General features: G+C 32.1%; 6 protein-coding genes and 1 non-coding gene across 7 annotated transcripts; 3 read left to right on the top strand and 4 right to left on the bottom strand.

The window, feature by feature from the left end:
• Nucleotides 1–49: 49 nt before the first annotated feature.
• thg1 (tRNA-histidine guanylyltransferase 1) lies at nt 50–3685 on the bottom strand (the record flags this gene model as incomplete). Its single annotated transcript, XM_020571164.1, has 10 exons — nt 50–236; nt 557–633; nt 698–1040; nt 1131–1333; nt 1417–1892; nt 2079–2100; nt 2473–2654; nt 2847–3130; nt 3196–3381; nt 3450–3685. The coding sequence occupies 10 exons, from the start codon at nt 3683–3685 to the stop codon at nt 50–52; spliced, it is 2196 nt and encodes a 731-aa protein (XP_020438438.1).
• Nucleotides 3686–3783: 98 nt separating this feature from the next.
• On the top strand, nt 3784–5255 carry PPL_00123 (uncharacterized protein; the record flags this gene model as incomplete). The annotated part of the gene is made up of 4 exons (XM_020571163.1): nt 3784–3794; nt 3904–3998; nt 4099–4457; nt 4779–5255. 4 exons carry the CDS (start codon nt 3784–3786, stop codon nt 5253–5255), a joined length of 942 nt encoding a protein of 313 aa, XP_020438437.1.
• Nucleotides 5256–5346: 91 nt separating this feature from the next.
• On the bottom strand, nt 5347–7569 carry PPL_00122 (uncharacterized protein; the record flags this gene model as incomplete). Its single annotated transcript, XM_020571162.1, has 2 exons — nt 5347–6223; nt 6611–7569. The coding sequence occupies 2 exons, from the start codon at nt 7567–7569 to the stop codon at nt 5347–5349; spliced, it is 1836 nt and encodes a 611-aa protein (XP_020438436.1).
• A 549-nt stretch (nt 7570–8118) lies between these two features.
• On the top strand, nt 8119–8463 carry ndufab1 (acyl carrier protein; the record flags this gene model as incomplete). The annotated part of the gene is made up of 1 exon (XM_020571161.1): nt 8119–8463. One exon carries the CDS (start codon nt 8119–8121, stop codon nt 8461–8463), a length of 345 nt encoding a protein of 114 aa, XP_020438435.1.
• Nucleotides 8464–9013: 550 nt separating this feature from the next.
• On the bottom strand, nt 9014–12641 carry suvA (uncharacterized protein; the record flags this gene model as incomplete). The annotated part of the gene is made up of 4 exons (XM_020571160.1): nt 9014–9223; nt 9307–9551; nt 9972–10365; nt 10461–12641. The coding sequence occupies 4 exons, from the start codon at nt 12639–12641 to the stop codon at nt 9014–9016; spliced, it is 3030 nt and encodes a 1009-aa protein (XP_020438434.1).
• A 395-nt stretch (nt 12642–13036) lies between these two features.
• Nucleotides 13037–13685, top strand: PPL_00119 (uncharacterized protein; the record flags this gene model as incomplete). Its single annotated transcript, XM_020571159.1, has 2 exons — nt 13037–13066; nt 13140–13685. 2 exons carry the CDS (start codon nt 13037–13039, stop codon nt 13683–13685), a joined length of 576 nt encoding a protein of 191 aa, XP_020438433.1.
• A 324-nt stretch (nt 13686–14009) lies between these two features.
• Nucleotides 14010–14080, bottom strand: PPL_00118. The gene has a single exon. It is a non-coding gene; the product is annotated as a tRNA-Pro (tRNA).
• Nucleotides 14081–15539: the final 1459 nt, after the last annotated feature.

The raw sequence follows: 15539 nt of genomic DNA, 5'->3' as shown, positions 1-15539 counted from the left end.
AAAATACAGAAACTTGAAAAGTTCAAAAAAGTTGTTAAAAATATTTTATTTAAAATTGTTGTGTTAATAGGAGAGCGGTGATATATTCTCCTTTGATTTTGTTGTTTTCAGAATCGACAAAGAAATCTCTGATCTTGGATAAATTGTGTGTTGAATAGTATTCTGGATAATATTCTTTGATAAATGCAAGTGAATCACTTGAATTTGTTATTATCAATGCTTCAAATTTTTTCTGACTACCTAAATAAATTTCCAGAGTTCAGAATTATTTTCGAAAATAGTATTTACATTGAATGTAATTGAATGATGATTGGTGATAATATCCATATACTGGTTTAATAGTTGATCCAATGATTCTCTATTCTTTGGACTCTGATCCAACAATCGATGAATAAATTCAATCAATAGTTAGAATATCTGGATTCCGAAATCTTAATTTCTTGTTTCGATTGGAACAATTGATGATTATTTCGATCATCCTGATGACTTTTAAATTTAAATATTAAATATATAGAGTTAATATCAATTTGAAAATAATAATCGAATGAATATTTACCAAGTTAATAACTTGAGAATGGTTGATCCAATTGAAAAGATATCACATGATTGAGCATATTGTCTATTCATTGCTTCCTAGTTGTATAGTATTATTAGAATTTTATTTAAAAAATATTCAATTAAATAGAGTTTCATTTACCGGTGAAATATAACCAATTGTCCCACGAGTTGCTTTTACAAGTGTATTTGTGTTTATTGGACAAATGGTGGGCTTTGATATTTCATCGTCGATAGATTTCACAATTAAATCACCTGCTTCCTGGAGGTCTTCTATTGTACCTTGTAACTGAAAGGCTGGCTCTTCATCAAGAAATTTACAACTGCCAAAATCACCAAGTCTCAAAGTCCAACTAAATTCACTTTTACCAATGAATATGTTTGATGGCTTGATATCACAATGAACAATTCCATGCTTATCAAGATCCAAAAGAATATTGAAAAGCTGCGAAATATATTTACTGATATCTGTCTCGCCAAAGATTCTATTTTTATAATCAATAAAAAAGTGGTTGGTTAGTTATACTCTATTTCTTTAATATCTCGATAATAGTAAAGTATTATTTTATACATACAGATTTTGATCAATTAAACGTTTATACTTTTGAGAAAGATCACCACCATAACTATATTTAGTGATGATATGAAAGGTTTGGTTATCTCTATCATCGTGATGGTCAAAAATTTGAATGAATCTTGGATTACCTTTGAGTAATTTCATTGCTTTGATTTCATTCAATGCTGCTTCATAACATTTTTGATTAGCTTTATAGTTTATCTTTTTATAAACATACTTTTGTAATTGATTTGTTTGTTAGTTTCTGGGGAATATGAATTGATTAGATATCGAAACGATCTTACCAGTCTTCTCTTATAACCTACTAGATAAACATCATTGATACCATTACAATTAGGAAATCTAGTTATTGAATGATACTGTTTGTTATTAACGATATGTAATTGTTTGAAATAGCTAAGGTTGTATTTGTATTGACATTCTTGAATATCGATTAAGTATGATTGAGATTTGTTTAATAACTCCAAGCACATCGGTATGGAAACTAACTTTGATTTGGAAGAACCCGATGCTAATATTATTAATTGGTATTCAGTATCGACTGTATCTGGTATTACAATCACATTATTATTAATATTGATATTTCCAACGATTGTGATATTATCTTTATCTTTCAAATGATTATAAACTAAAACCAAGAGTCTATCAATGAATAGTCCCACAAAATTAAATTCCAAGATATGATTTCCATTGATTAATCTATCTGTTTTTTTGATACTATTTGTATTCATTTTGAAGTATTCTTTTGAAATAACATAAACTTTTGAAAACAGTTTCTTTAAACACACAACCCACACTAATTATAAACTGAACCATTATTAAATGTGCAAGTTTATAAAGATCTTCACAATTAAAATTTTTTATTAACTGTTAAGTGCAACCATTTAATTTTTTTATTTTTGAATTTTTTTATTTGATATAATAAATACAAAATTTAGATAAATACAAAGAGCATGTGATTTTAAATCCTATTTAAAACAAAGCAATATTCGTTTTTTATATTTTTATAGATTTCTAATCATAAAGAAGTAGAGGTAAAATAGTAGCTACAGTAAGTAAATATTATTTGATAAACAAAGGGTTCTATACTGTTACTGAACACACAGATTATAATTTTACAAGTATTTAGCACCCTATACCCTTACATTATATTAACAGTTAATTTGTTGCAACAAACTAAAAATAACTAAAGACTTTTCAAAACTTTGCTGTGGTAGTAGGAGATATTATATCTTTTATTTGAATCTTTAAAAAATGTTATATTGTTGAAATTGAAAATAATGTTGGATAAATGGAGACATAATAACCATGGGACAAGCTTATTAAGTACTATGAATTACCTTTTGCTCTGTATTGATAACACAATGTGATGTAATTTGATTCAAGGAGAGAAAAACTCCCTCCAGAGAATAGCTATGACCAGCGATAGTCGACCATAACCAAACATCGTCATCAACATCACCTTTTTTTTTTCGATTTTTGCCACCAAAATCATTATTTTTCGTTCGTTTTGTTATGGGACCTATGTAAAAATCAATGAATCGTTTTTAAATTATAATAATTATTTTATTATTTATTTATTTATAATTATTATAAGTATTAGTTGTTTCTAGTTTATATAACTATATGTATTGGTTTCACTAGTTTTTCAATAAATCTGGATTCTCTTTCCAAAATGAATCTGAAATAATATCGATGTGCTCTGTGACCAAACGTTTCTTTTGTTTGGTTGTGGGTTGACCTGTCCGACTGTCGATACGTTCCTCTGCAACCATCTTTCGGTAGATAACACTTCCTTTTCGATACATTTGCGGTAGATTATTATAGTTGATGGCGAATCTCGAAAAGAGAATTTCATTCTTTTGCTCAGAGAGAGTTCCTCTCAGTTCCAACTCTGCTTCATTCGGTGTCTTGCCACCCTTCAGCACCAATGCCCAATATGCTGTATTATATAAATTATTGATATGTGTATCTGCTTGTCTCCAACTAAGATAATCTCTATAGAAATAATTAATAAATAATAAATAAAATAATGATAATAATAACAATTTTTATAAACCAACCTTAAATTCTGATCTGATGGATAACAAACGGCACGACTATCGAATGTTGGTGGATATTTCAATTCGAAATCACCGAAATACTCTTTCCATCTATAAACAAATTGACTTGAGAAGTAACTAACTATAGATGATGTAATTTTACTTTCTCTTCTTTCGAATAATGTACACTGTTTTTTCAATACAAAACTAAATAATAATTATAATTATTAATAAATAAATGTATTCATTATTTATTTAGGTAACTAGTTACTTACCTATATTCATCACTTTCACCGAATGCAATAACTATATCAGTGAATTCTTTGCATACCTCTAAAGCACAACGATTCATCAGATTGAGTCCACGATCATCGTTTGGTTTTGCATAATCGTGTTTCTGTGTGAATTTGTGAAAACCTCTACCATCTACTCTGACAACGATCCATACATTCGGCAGTAATGAATCAGGTTGCTCAAATAACTTTACATATTCATATTTACTATTTGCCATTATTAATTTAATTTAATTTAACTTGTTTATTAACTTATAAAAAAAATGAGAAAAACTATTTAAATAAAAATTTTTATTTTTTTTTTAAAACAAATCATATGATCATTGAGTGAGTGGTGCGTCTTCGTTTTTTTTCACTGATCAGTGTGGGTGTGTCATTATTATTAGTGATTATTGTTATCTTCTTTTTCAATCGATCAATTTTTATATTAATATAGTATATTAATCAATATATATAGAAATACAGCGAAAATGATCGGAAACAGATGTTTATATAATATTTATAGATCTTCATCAACTTCTACTTCAAGAGGTAAGTTAATCATGTGAATATTCGAATATGTGCTTTTTGCCAAGAATTTAAAGTTTTACTAATTTGAGTAAATCATCATATATAATATGTTATGTTACAGTTGCTCTGAATAATAACAATAATAATAATAATAATAATAATAATGGTAGTGGAATAAATAGTAGATTCAATAATAATCACAGTACAAATACAACATCGTTGGTTGGACAAGCATCATCATCATCTTTGATTTTAAACAATGACTATTCAACTCTCAGTCAAAAGCAATTCCAAAAGATCAAGGAGAAGCGTGATGCTCAAGCAAAGTTGTTAAAGGAGGAAGCAGAGAGAAAGTTCACAGAGGCCAACAAGGTCTCGATTGACCCACTCAGCTTCGAGGAGGCACTCCAAAACCTCAAGGACAAGCTGCAAAAGTACAAGGTTGTGCTCGCCGCTCACACTGCGACACTCTTCATGAAGGTAAAGACACTCGAGCAATTCGAAGAGGCACTGCTCTTCTACAAGTCGATTCGTAACCAGAAATCGACATACTTCAACAGTGCACACATCTCTCAGATCTACTACGCGGTCGACCGTGTCAATCAGTGGCAGGTCTGGTCGGACATCCTGATCAACTCGCGTACCTTCCAGATCTTCCCATCGCAGACGATAGTCGCCAAGACTATCTACCAGTTGTTGCGTGCCGACCAGTTGGATGCCGCCATCAAGCTGATGCGCACACATCTCAAGCGTCATGCCATGTCGAACCTGTTCATGCCGACTGTCGCCAAGGGTTTGAAGCGTTCCGGCAACGTTGCTGCCGTCGTGCCATTCCTCTCGGAGATGTCGAGCCAACCAGAGGAAGAGTCACAGTCGCCGCTCAACATCGGTGAGTATATGCTCAAGACGGTGTTGCGTGAAGCGATCATCAACAATACGGTCGGTGCCACTCTGGAGACACTCGACGGCTATGTATTCCTACCGGAAGACAAGGTCGGTGTATCGACCGTGCATGCCGCCATCATTGCATCGGGAGACAATCAACACCGTCTTCTCCCAAGAATCAACGAATCCAAGGTTGCTACACTCGAAGACGCCGCCAAACAATTCGGTGCACAATATCAACTTGCCACTCCAGAGAATCAACAACAACTTCAACAAAACATAGAGAAATACTTTAACCAATCGATACCAGAGACATTCAAACAAGCATTAACAACATCATCATCAACATCATCACAACAACAACAAACACAAGAAATGACTGAAGCTGCATAAAATAATAATTACCTAAATTTTTAATAAAACAAAAAACTATAATAAAACTATAATATAATATAAACAAACTAAACTTTGTTATATAACTGTTTCACAGATTAATTGAAATCTGTTTGTAAATTGTTTTATTAATATTCTTTGAATCTTCTTGGAAAGTCTTCAAATGTTTAGTTGCACCATCCATTGTTAACTTGTTACCTGTTAAATTGATATTACATTCAGTTTGATGTATAGTTGTTGTTGTAGTTGGAGTGTTTTCAGGTTGATTTAATGTTGATATATTCATTTCGGTTGGTTTTGTTGTAATGTTTATCGTGTTGTTTGTTGTTGTAGTTGTTGAAGTAACATTTTGATCTATATATTGTGTTGGTGGTTGTGGTTGTTGTTGTTGTTGTTGATGTTGTTGTTGTTGTTGAAAGTTTGAATAGATGGTTGTCTCACCTATGATTTGAATTCGGTTGTATTTCGAGAGTGAATGAAAGGTATCTTTGAATCCGGTGATACCAAATCGATTGGTAGCTAGATTGATGTTTGTCAATGGAACTGTTGTTGCTGCTGACCGCTCAACAAGCAACTGCAACAGCGTCTTGGCACATCGGTTATCGATCTGGTTCGATTGTAATACTAGCTGTTGTATTCGGTTCTTTCGTAGTGCAATTACCAAGTATTCGAATCCATCGTTACATATCCTGTTGAATGACAAATCCAGCTGCGCGAGTACTTGGTGACCAGCCAGTGACTTTGCCAGTTTCTTTGCACCGTCAACACCAAGCGTATTGTAACTTAAATCGAGTGATTCTAGTTGGTTTTGTTGTTGTTGAAGTTGTCCGGACGAACTGCCGGCAAGATAAGCACCGAGCGCTTTAACACCGTTCACGTTGATGTTGTTCTTTGAGAGGTCGAGATGGACGAGCGGACCAAAGTTAATAGTGTTTCCGGTGTTAAGAGTGATTCTATTCTCGCGGAGACTGAGTGATTGCAGTCCAGAGTATGGCAGGGTGGCTAGCATGTTTGACAGCTCATTGTCGCCGATGGCGTTATTAGGGAGGTCAAGATCCACCAGTGAAAACAGCTGTCTTGATTCACCGACGCATCGGAGTATCTTGCGTATTGATTGTCCCAGTTGATTCGAACGATTTCTCGAGAGACAAAGTCGCCGGAGTGAAAGGAGTTGTCGCGTCTCAAAGAGGTTGACGAGGATGTCCAGGTCGGTGTCGTCGATGTGCTCAGAGATTTGGAGAGTCTCCAGAGTGTGGCTGGTCGGCAGTGAGAATACAAAGAACGAGTGGAGTGACTGCGATGAGTACAGCCCTATGTTCTTTAGTTTGAGTGAGCGTATCTGCGGTGGAAGATACAGGCGGTTGTAGTCTTGGTCGCCACTGTCATCATCGCCATCCTGTTGCTTGTTGTTACTGGTAACATCGATCAATGAAAGTGGATAACCCTTGATAGTAACGGATTCGAGTGTTGTGCAACGCCGCAGTGTGTTTCTGATGAACGGGTAGATGTATGCGTTGAACAGATGACGACTTACGCCAATCACCGACTGGTAGGAGTCGGCATTGACAAAAGAGATCGATCGCAACGAGAGGTATTCGCTTATCAATTTACTTTGGAACGTCTCCGATGTATATGCCTGTGACGCGGTGATGTGAAGATCACTAAAATACACGGTGAGAGCACGCACAAACGCATCGGATGTCTTTCGCCAAACTCGATTGACAGCTCTCAGTGAACGGTGACAATCATCAACTATCAGCTCTATTATATATTTTTGAATGATAATTGGTAATGTCTTGTTTGGTTGTTGTTGTTGTTGTTGATCGATAATGTTTCCACTTTCATTTGAATTTGACGTAGTGGTTGTGGTTGTTGTCGAATAGTTTTTATTTTGTTTTATAATTATTTCTTCATTTTCTTTGAATTTAACACTTTTATTGTTTGTGTGTTTGTTGTTTGAAGATGATGATGATGATGATTTAGATTTTGAAGGTGAAGAGGTAGGTGAAGATACAATCGGTATAACAATCGTATTTTTTTTAACTTTTTTCAATGGAGGTGGAGTAACATTGTCCTGATCATCCTGAATCTTTTGTAGTTGTGATGATTGTGGTGGTGGTGGTGTCTGTCTAATTTGATAGTTTCGATTTTGCTTTGGTATAAACATCGAACTTGTTGATTGTTGTTGTATTTGTTTTTGAACTATATTATTATTTTCTGTTAAACTACTAACACTATTATTATTTGTTGTTATTTTCGAAGTAACACCACTACCACTAGTAGTATTTCTATTAATATTATAATTCTTATTCATTTTTTTATATTATTTTATTTATAAATAAATAAAAACAACTTATTTATTATTATTTATATATTTCTAAATAAGTTGTTTTAAAATGTTTAAATATAACTAGTTATAAATCATTTTAAATAGATAAATATATATTAATAAAGTTAATTAATTAATTTAAAACATTCATTAATGAATTGTCATATATATGGTAACGTTATAAAAGTGTTGGTTCAACAAATTTTTTTTTAGCAGCAAGACTTTGGTGTGATAAAAAACAATGACATTATCATTATTATGCAACTTTTTTTCTGTTTCGCTCCACACCAAAGTTCATAGATTTTTAGTTTTTTTTTTTTTTTTTTTTTATTAATCGCAATTCATTGTTCTCTTTCATATTTTTTTAATTTTTTTTTTTTTAAATTTTTTGAAAAGCAGCAGAGTGTGTGATCAATAAATACATTTGTATAAAGTCGAAATATTTACAGCTAGTTGTATAATTAACAAACAAAAGATTAGATTTTAGATATCAATATCAACAACCACAACAATATATAATAAAGATTTAAAAAGATGTTGTCACGTTCATTCAAATCATTGGTTCAAATTCAACGTCCAGTCTTGATGGCTGGTCAATCATCGATGATCCGTTCGTTCTCCTCGGATCACCGTCTCTCAGAGAAGGAGGTCACCGACCGTATTCTCGAGGTCATCTCAAAGTACGACAAGTGCGCTGGTAAGAGTGTTTCGCCATCGGACACCTTCAAGGAGCTCGAACTCGACAGTTTGGACAGTGCTGACATCTTGGTCGCTGTCGAAGAGGAATTTGGAATCGAAATCCCAGACGAAGAAGTTGATAGAATCACCTCTGTAAAAGACACCATCTCCTACATTAGAAAGACCCCAACTGCCAAATAAATATAAAAATACAAATAGAAACTACAAACTACCAAACTAAACTTTTTTTAAAACAAAAACCTTTAATCAAAGAATTAAATTAATATTATAAACAAAAAACAAAACATGACATAACATAATATAATTATTTAACTTCATTCATTCATTTTATTTATAATTATAATATTACAAATATATCTAATCTTCTTCTATTTTTCATACTCAACTATTCAAATTTGACATTACTTTACATATTCCATATAGATTAAGACATAGATATAAACGTTATACCAAAGATATCAAAGTCTGAATATCTATTAGATCGGAATCAGAAGTTCAATAATAGTATAAAACAACATATTACTTGTAATAATAATTTTTTATTTTTTTTATTTTTTTTTTCTTTTTTTTTTTTTTCTTTTTTTAAAAATTTTTTAATAAACAGATAGAGTGTGAACATCAAAGATCAATGAATCGATTGATTAGAATATGAATTGATAGTAAATGAGATTTTAATATTATAAATAAAATAAACATTCTTTTTTTTATTTAATGAAAAGTAAGTTTAGTTTTATGTTGGAGGAGCTCTCCATAACCATTTTCTACATTTTGAGGAACCACAATAACAAGGTATATCATTACGACTTGTATTTGATCTTAGTGTATTGTTTTCCGGTATCTGATAATTATAGTCAATCGTTAACTCCTCTCCTTTCTTTATCGGTCTTTTACTAAAGAAAATAAATCTTAAAAATCTTGGATCATCAGAATCATTAAACATCTATAAGTATTGTTTTTGTTTTTTTTTTTTTTAGATTAAAGAATGATAAGTAATTTGAAATTGAATTGATATAATTAACATACAATATTCTTAATATTTGGATCACATGAATGATTGATGAATCGCGACTCATTGCCATATTCCATTGCGTCGATGCAGAATTCACCGGATCGATCGCCTGGCACATCCATGTCATAGAGATAACTGAGTCGTTCTTTGTCGTATTTTTGTCCACGTTTCTCTGCCTCGTCGGACGTAATGATTTCACCGACGTACTCGGTGACAAACGTTCGCTCGGGAATGTCGGTGAGTGTGCGCACACCCCAGCCTTTCACCGCCGACTTGAACAGCTCCAGCGGGTACTGCTGACCGTTCTGTATGATACGATTGCTGCAGTTGTGTTTACAGCGGCACTTCTCGTTGCACTCGTCGATGATTACTCCCTCCTCCATGTTGTGCGGCAGCAGTTTGCCACTCTCGTAGTTCTGTCCGAGGTGTCCGAGACACTGACACGTCTTGATGTTCTCGGGCGCGTGACAGTCGCCAATACACGAACACCCAACCTGGAACTCTTTCAGCTCGACCTGCGCGTCGAGTTGACTGAAACTCTTGCTGATCCACTGGAATTCGTCGATCTGCAGAGTATCGACTTCATTCCTGGCCGGCAACGGAAATGGCAAGTTTCCTTTGGCGATGTTTGGATGCTCCCAGAACACCTGTTTGCCGCTGACACTACTATAGTATTTACTGCCAATCGATTTACTAGCGGATGTCGGTGAGAACGAAGAAGAAGAAACCGATGAAGAGGTAGAAGATGAAGAGTTGGACGATGACGGTGATGATGTAATCGTTATATATGTATCCAATGTTTCTCTTCTCTTCTTCCTTATCGATTCTATATTTGATTTTTCGAGTTGTATTTTGTTGCGTTCCGACAGCTCCGCTATTTGTTTCGGTGCCATATTCAACAGATTCGAAGACAATATATCCATTTGTACACCAATACTCTTTTGTAGTTCCATTAGCAACTTTTGGAATGCCTGTGGTGTATTTAAATCCGATATCTTTAAATCTTTTCGATTCATATAGTCTTTGATTATCTCTAAATCATTTGGTCTAACTACTTCATATGGTTCTGATTTCTATTATTATTGTACAATGATTATGAATATATTAATATGATGATAATAATAATAATTATACCAATGAAATAATCAATATATTAATTAACACCTACGAATATATCTAAAAACATTGATCTTATATAAATAATATCTCTCTTTAAAATGATTGAAATCGCTTGGATGAGGAATGTGTTGAACGGTGATTTCTCACTCTTTGACAGGTCATAGTATTTACGTATGAGATTATCTTCGAGTTTACTCTTTGGCTTTAAATCTGTAATCTCTCGCCATGCTTTCCAATGTGTATCGTTGTAGTCGTCTATCAACCGATCCGACAAGATCGGTGGAATAAACGATATAGTATTGTAAAAATTGGTTTTATCATCCATTGAATCATTATGTTGTTGTATAACTATCAGTGGTGATAGTAATTCATTATTATTATTATTATTATTGTTATTATTATTATTAACAGGTGAAGTTGAACTATTTAAAGATGTTGTAGATGTAGATGTTGTTGTTGTTGTAGATATCGTTGATGTTATTGCAGGTGTTGGTATTGTTGTTGGTATTATTGATGTAGCCGTTGATGTCGCAGTTGATGATGATGATGTTGTTGTTATAGATGCAGAAGATGGTTCATTAGAAGATGGCGATGATGAATCTATTTTCATTGCATCGGTATCGTCTCTGTTGTTGTAGTCGTTGTCATTATTATTATGTCCGGAACCATTCGCACCAGCAGCACCAACATCACTCGCACCAATCGAGTGCAACGATGACTTCAAACCAATGAGTATACTATCCAAATTATTGGTATGCAAAGGCAGATGACTTGGTAGATTCGATCGACCTGGACTAACACTTCTCCTAGGTGCACTTGCAACAACACCAACAACAAAACTCTCCTCCTCTTTCTCCTCCTTCTCCTTTTTCTCTTCTTTCACTTGTTCTTTCTCCTTCTCCTTCTCTTTTTCTTTCTCTCTCTCTTTTTCTTTCTCTTTCTTTCTCTCTTTTTCTTTCTCCCTTTCGGTTCCCTTTTCCCTATCTCTCCTTCTCTCTCTATCTCTATCTTTCTCTCTCTCTCTCTTTCTGTCTTTCTCTCTGTGTCTGCCTTTGTCTCTATCTTTGTCTTTTTTCTTTTCATTTACAGTTTCAACTTCATCCACATCACCCATAACTATATCAATATTACTATTACTACTACTATTTTGATTACTATTATTATTATTATTATTATATATTATTGTATTTATGAATGTATTTAGTTTAATATGATTCTTTGATTGAAGATAAAGTTGATTATATATATTCTCAAAGTTTGCAATGTAATCGTCTTTTGACTTTGAATTTGTGAAAGTTCCTTTCTCAACGAGATGACTGTACTCTTTGATGGTTGATTCTCCCCAGCCAAGTGAAAGGTAGTATTCACGCATAAATTGTTCCAGTTGCTCTCTGATCTCTTTACGCTTATCGGGATCGATTGTGAATCTCTGATGATGTTGATGATGATGATGATGATGATGATGATCACCAGACTTTTGAGCTGGGTCAGTCCGCAGATCTTCTGAGTTTGCTTTCTTTGCATTCTTCTTTCTAGCTGTTGTATTTGACTTTTTACCATTGCTATTACTACCACTACTGTTACTACTACTACTGCTACTGCTATTATTATTGTTGTTAGTTGAAACACTGCCATTGTTTATCTGATTTAAAGAATTATTCAACTCAAAGAATCTTTCCTTTTTCGTATCCATAAATTTTTCAAGACCCAGCAGTTTGTTCAGAATCTTGTTACGTCGCGAAACCAAATGTTTAAACTCCAATAAAATATTATCTGTTTCACTCTTTATATTATTTACAATTTCATCTTTACTATTATTATTACTGTTACTATTCGGTTTTGTTGATGTTGATGTTGTTTTTGATGATGACGATGATGATGATGATGATGATGACGGTGTTGTTGTGCTTGTTGTGCTTGTTGTCTTTATATAATTGCTATTGTTTTTATTATTATTGTTATTATTATTAACTCCATTTGTTGTTGTAGTTGTTGTTGTTGTTGTTGCAGTTGTTAAATTGATTTGCTCAGAATATTGTTGTGATTTCGCAACGATTCTCTTTAGTGAAACTAAAAATCCATCGTACTCTGGATTGATAAGAGTATCGGGATTGATACCGGCTTCAATTGCCATCACTTTGGCAAGTTCTATCTGTTCATCATTGACATCAATAGATGATCTTTTCTGTAAAAGTTGTTTTATATATTGTGTTGCACTATTATTATCCATTTATTTATATATATCTACTATTCTTCTTTTAATACTTTTTACTTTTGACTTTTCTAATCTAATCTAATCTGATATTTACAATAAATCTTCTTCTGTGCTACTCCTGATCTACTTTCCACTTTCTTTGAAATATATAAATAATAAATAATAATAGATAATAGATAATAATAATAATAAGTTCATATACATATATGATTCCTTATAAAATTATAATTAAAATGGTAACTCATCAATATTTAGCAATTACTCTCATAATAATTATAACATTAGTTATTATCAACAAATTCCCTCTTAAAAATTTCAAATTTTTAAATTTTTTTGTAAATTTTTTAATCATATCAATTTCTTATTAATAACATACATATATATATTAATATAAATTAAAAGTTAGAATAATGACAGATGTTATTAGTAATCAATCAAATGTATGTAATGTTGAATATTAATATTAGTTTAATAATACTTATTAATACGTATTATATTCATTTAAAAATATAGGTTGATACACAACAACAACAACAAGAGCAGGTAGATAATAAACAAACAAAACTAGATAACAATGAACCACAACCTGAATCAATAAAAAAGTTGATGGAATATATGGAGAGAGATGTGATTGTTGGTGTTGTTGGAAATAGAGTGATCAAAGGCAAACTAACATGTTTGGATAAACAAGAGAATATATTACTGTCGAATGCCCACGAGGAGTTGTTTACCGACGAAAAATATCAACAGTATCTCGAAAAGAAGAAGGCTGTCGATGAGACACTACCAGAGAGCGAACGAACAGAACCAATCAAACCAAAGAACAACGGTCGCAAAGAACTTGGTTTCATTATCGTACCGATGAAATACATCGTCTCTTGTAGAGTATCAAAGAAACCTGCAGAAAAACAAGCTGTAGTAATCAATAGTAATAATAGTAATAACAACAATAATAATAATAATAATAGCAACAACAACAATAATGATAATAAAAATAAACAAACTATCACCACTACATCCACTGTCACAGATACAGCCACTACAACTACAACACAATAGTAAATAGTATATATACAAGTGATATTATAAAAGGAAACAAACGATATGAAACACAACAAACGACAATAATATTTACGAACAAACTTTTCATAAAATTTCACAAATATCATAAAGATTTATGATAAAAATATTAAATAAATTGAAATAATTAAACCAAATAGATATAAAAAATATGTGTAACAGGAGTAAATAAATAAATAAATAAATAAATAGCTTTTTACTTACGTACGGAGTGATTCTTTTGTATAAAAGGCTAAAATTTCACAAGTTTGTTAAACTTAAGAGTCAAGCCGCATGCGGTAAATTAATTTACAATAATATTTGGGGCTCCACCGGGAATCGAACCCAGACCACTACCACCCAAAGGTAGTATTGTACCATTCAACTATGGAGCCTTTGATGTAGTTCATTTTTTAGAAAATAGTTTTTATTTTTAATTCTATTATTTTTTTTTTAAAAGAAATGTCTTAATTGAAAGAAATGATTTTGAAGATCACTTTCATTTTGATTGTGCCTCATTTATTAATCTTTATATTTTTCAAGTATCAGTCATTTATTAATTTGGAGGATTTTATTTTTATTTTATTTTTATTTTTATTTTTTCTGTTTGTTCTATATTTGTCATAACTTTGGTGTGATTAATACCAAAGTTAGGTCATGTGATCCATCCTATGAAGTTTCATCCATTTTGATTGAATTTTTATCTTACGAGAGAATCAATAATGCCTCATTTTCTGATCAATCAAATCTCAAAAAATATGACATTTTTTGGGTGCAAAAACAAATAATCATCAAAATTATGATTAATCCTTGGACGGTTATTTTTCGATATTAAGTTCCATCTTTTTTGCTTTTCAATCTCATTGGAGGATTATTTTCGTTTGTTTGATTTTTTCACATTTTTGGATTCCACTCATAGCACATCGATCAATTCAATCAAATTGAAAGAGAAATGAAATAATCAATTCATTTTAAAAGTTGCTCAACAATAAGGATGATGCCACATTAATAATTTTTTCTTCTTCTCTGTCTACGTTATAAATCATCATAGTTGAAACACAAGTAAAAAATCAAACACCCGATCACATTTTCAACAAATGAAATCAATCCATCAAAAGATAAAACCTAATAAACTAAATTTACAACTAAAACACACAATTTCTCGAAATTCATAGCCAATCAAACAGTTAATCCAATTTCGAAACCACACACACAACAATATTTCAACTGACTTCCACAGAGTTGAAACCCCCTACTTTCAATCTTAATACCACTAAAATATTTGACCTTTGATCCATGAGAGGAGTAAGTAACCCACTCACCACATCTTTCTAAAATGAGCACACCTCCTACTCTTTCGTATCTTTAAATATTTAGAATTTGTTTTCTTGCAAGATTACCTCTTTAGTTTTCTTGTATTCGTCTTTATAAATTATTATTCAATACTAGATTAACAATAACCACAAACACTTGGAATCATCGTTGATCAACAAATTATCAAGTTTCGTAAATCAGAAAAACAAAAAAAAAAGAAGAAAAAAAAAACAAAAAAACTTGAAACCTCCTTGTATATCTTGATTCACCCCTCTTGTGAGTGAGACCACTAGATCACCCAATTTCCAAAGTGGGAGGTAAAGGTTAATTATATCAATATATAGCATATTAGTATGTGATGAGATTTGAATCTGAGTATTCAACACAAAACCCCCACTTTATGTCCATACACACTTTGATGATCATAATAATTCCTCTTCTTTTCATAGCCTCTCTTTTTCAAACAAAATAATTACTGTAATGCGTTGTTGTCTTGTATTCTTAATTTCATTCTCAGTACTTTTTCCTATAAATTGATTA

The sequence above is a fragment of the Heterostelium album genome (assembly GCF_000004825.1).
Source record: "Heterostelium album PN500 unplaced genomic scaffold PPL_scaffold1, whole genome shotgun sequence".
NCBI classification, from domain to species: Eukaryota; Evosea; class Eumycetozoa; order Acytosteliales; family Acytosteliaceae; genus Heterostelium; species Heterostelium album.
The sequence above is the reverse complement of the archived record's forward strand: the minus strand, read 5'-3'. Positions and strand labels throughout refer to the sequence as shown.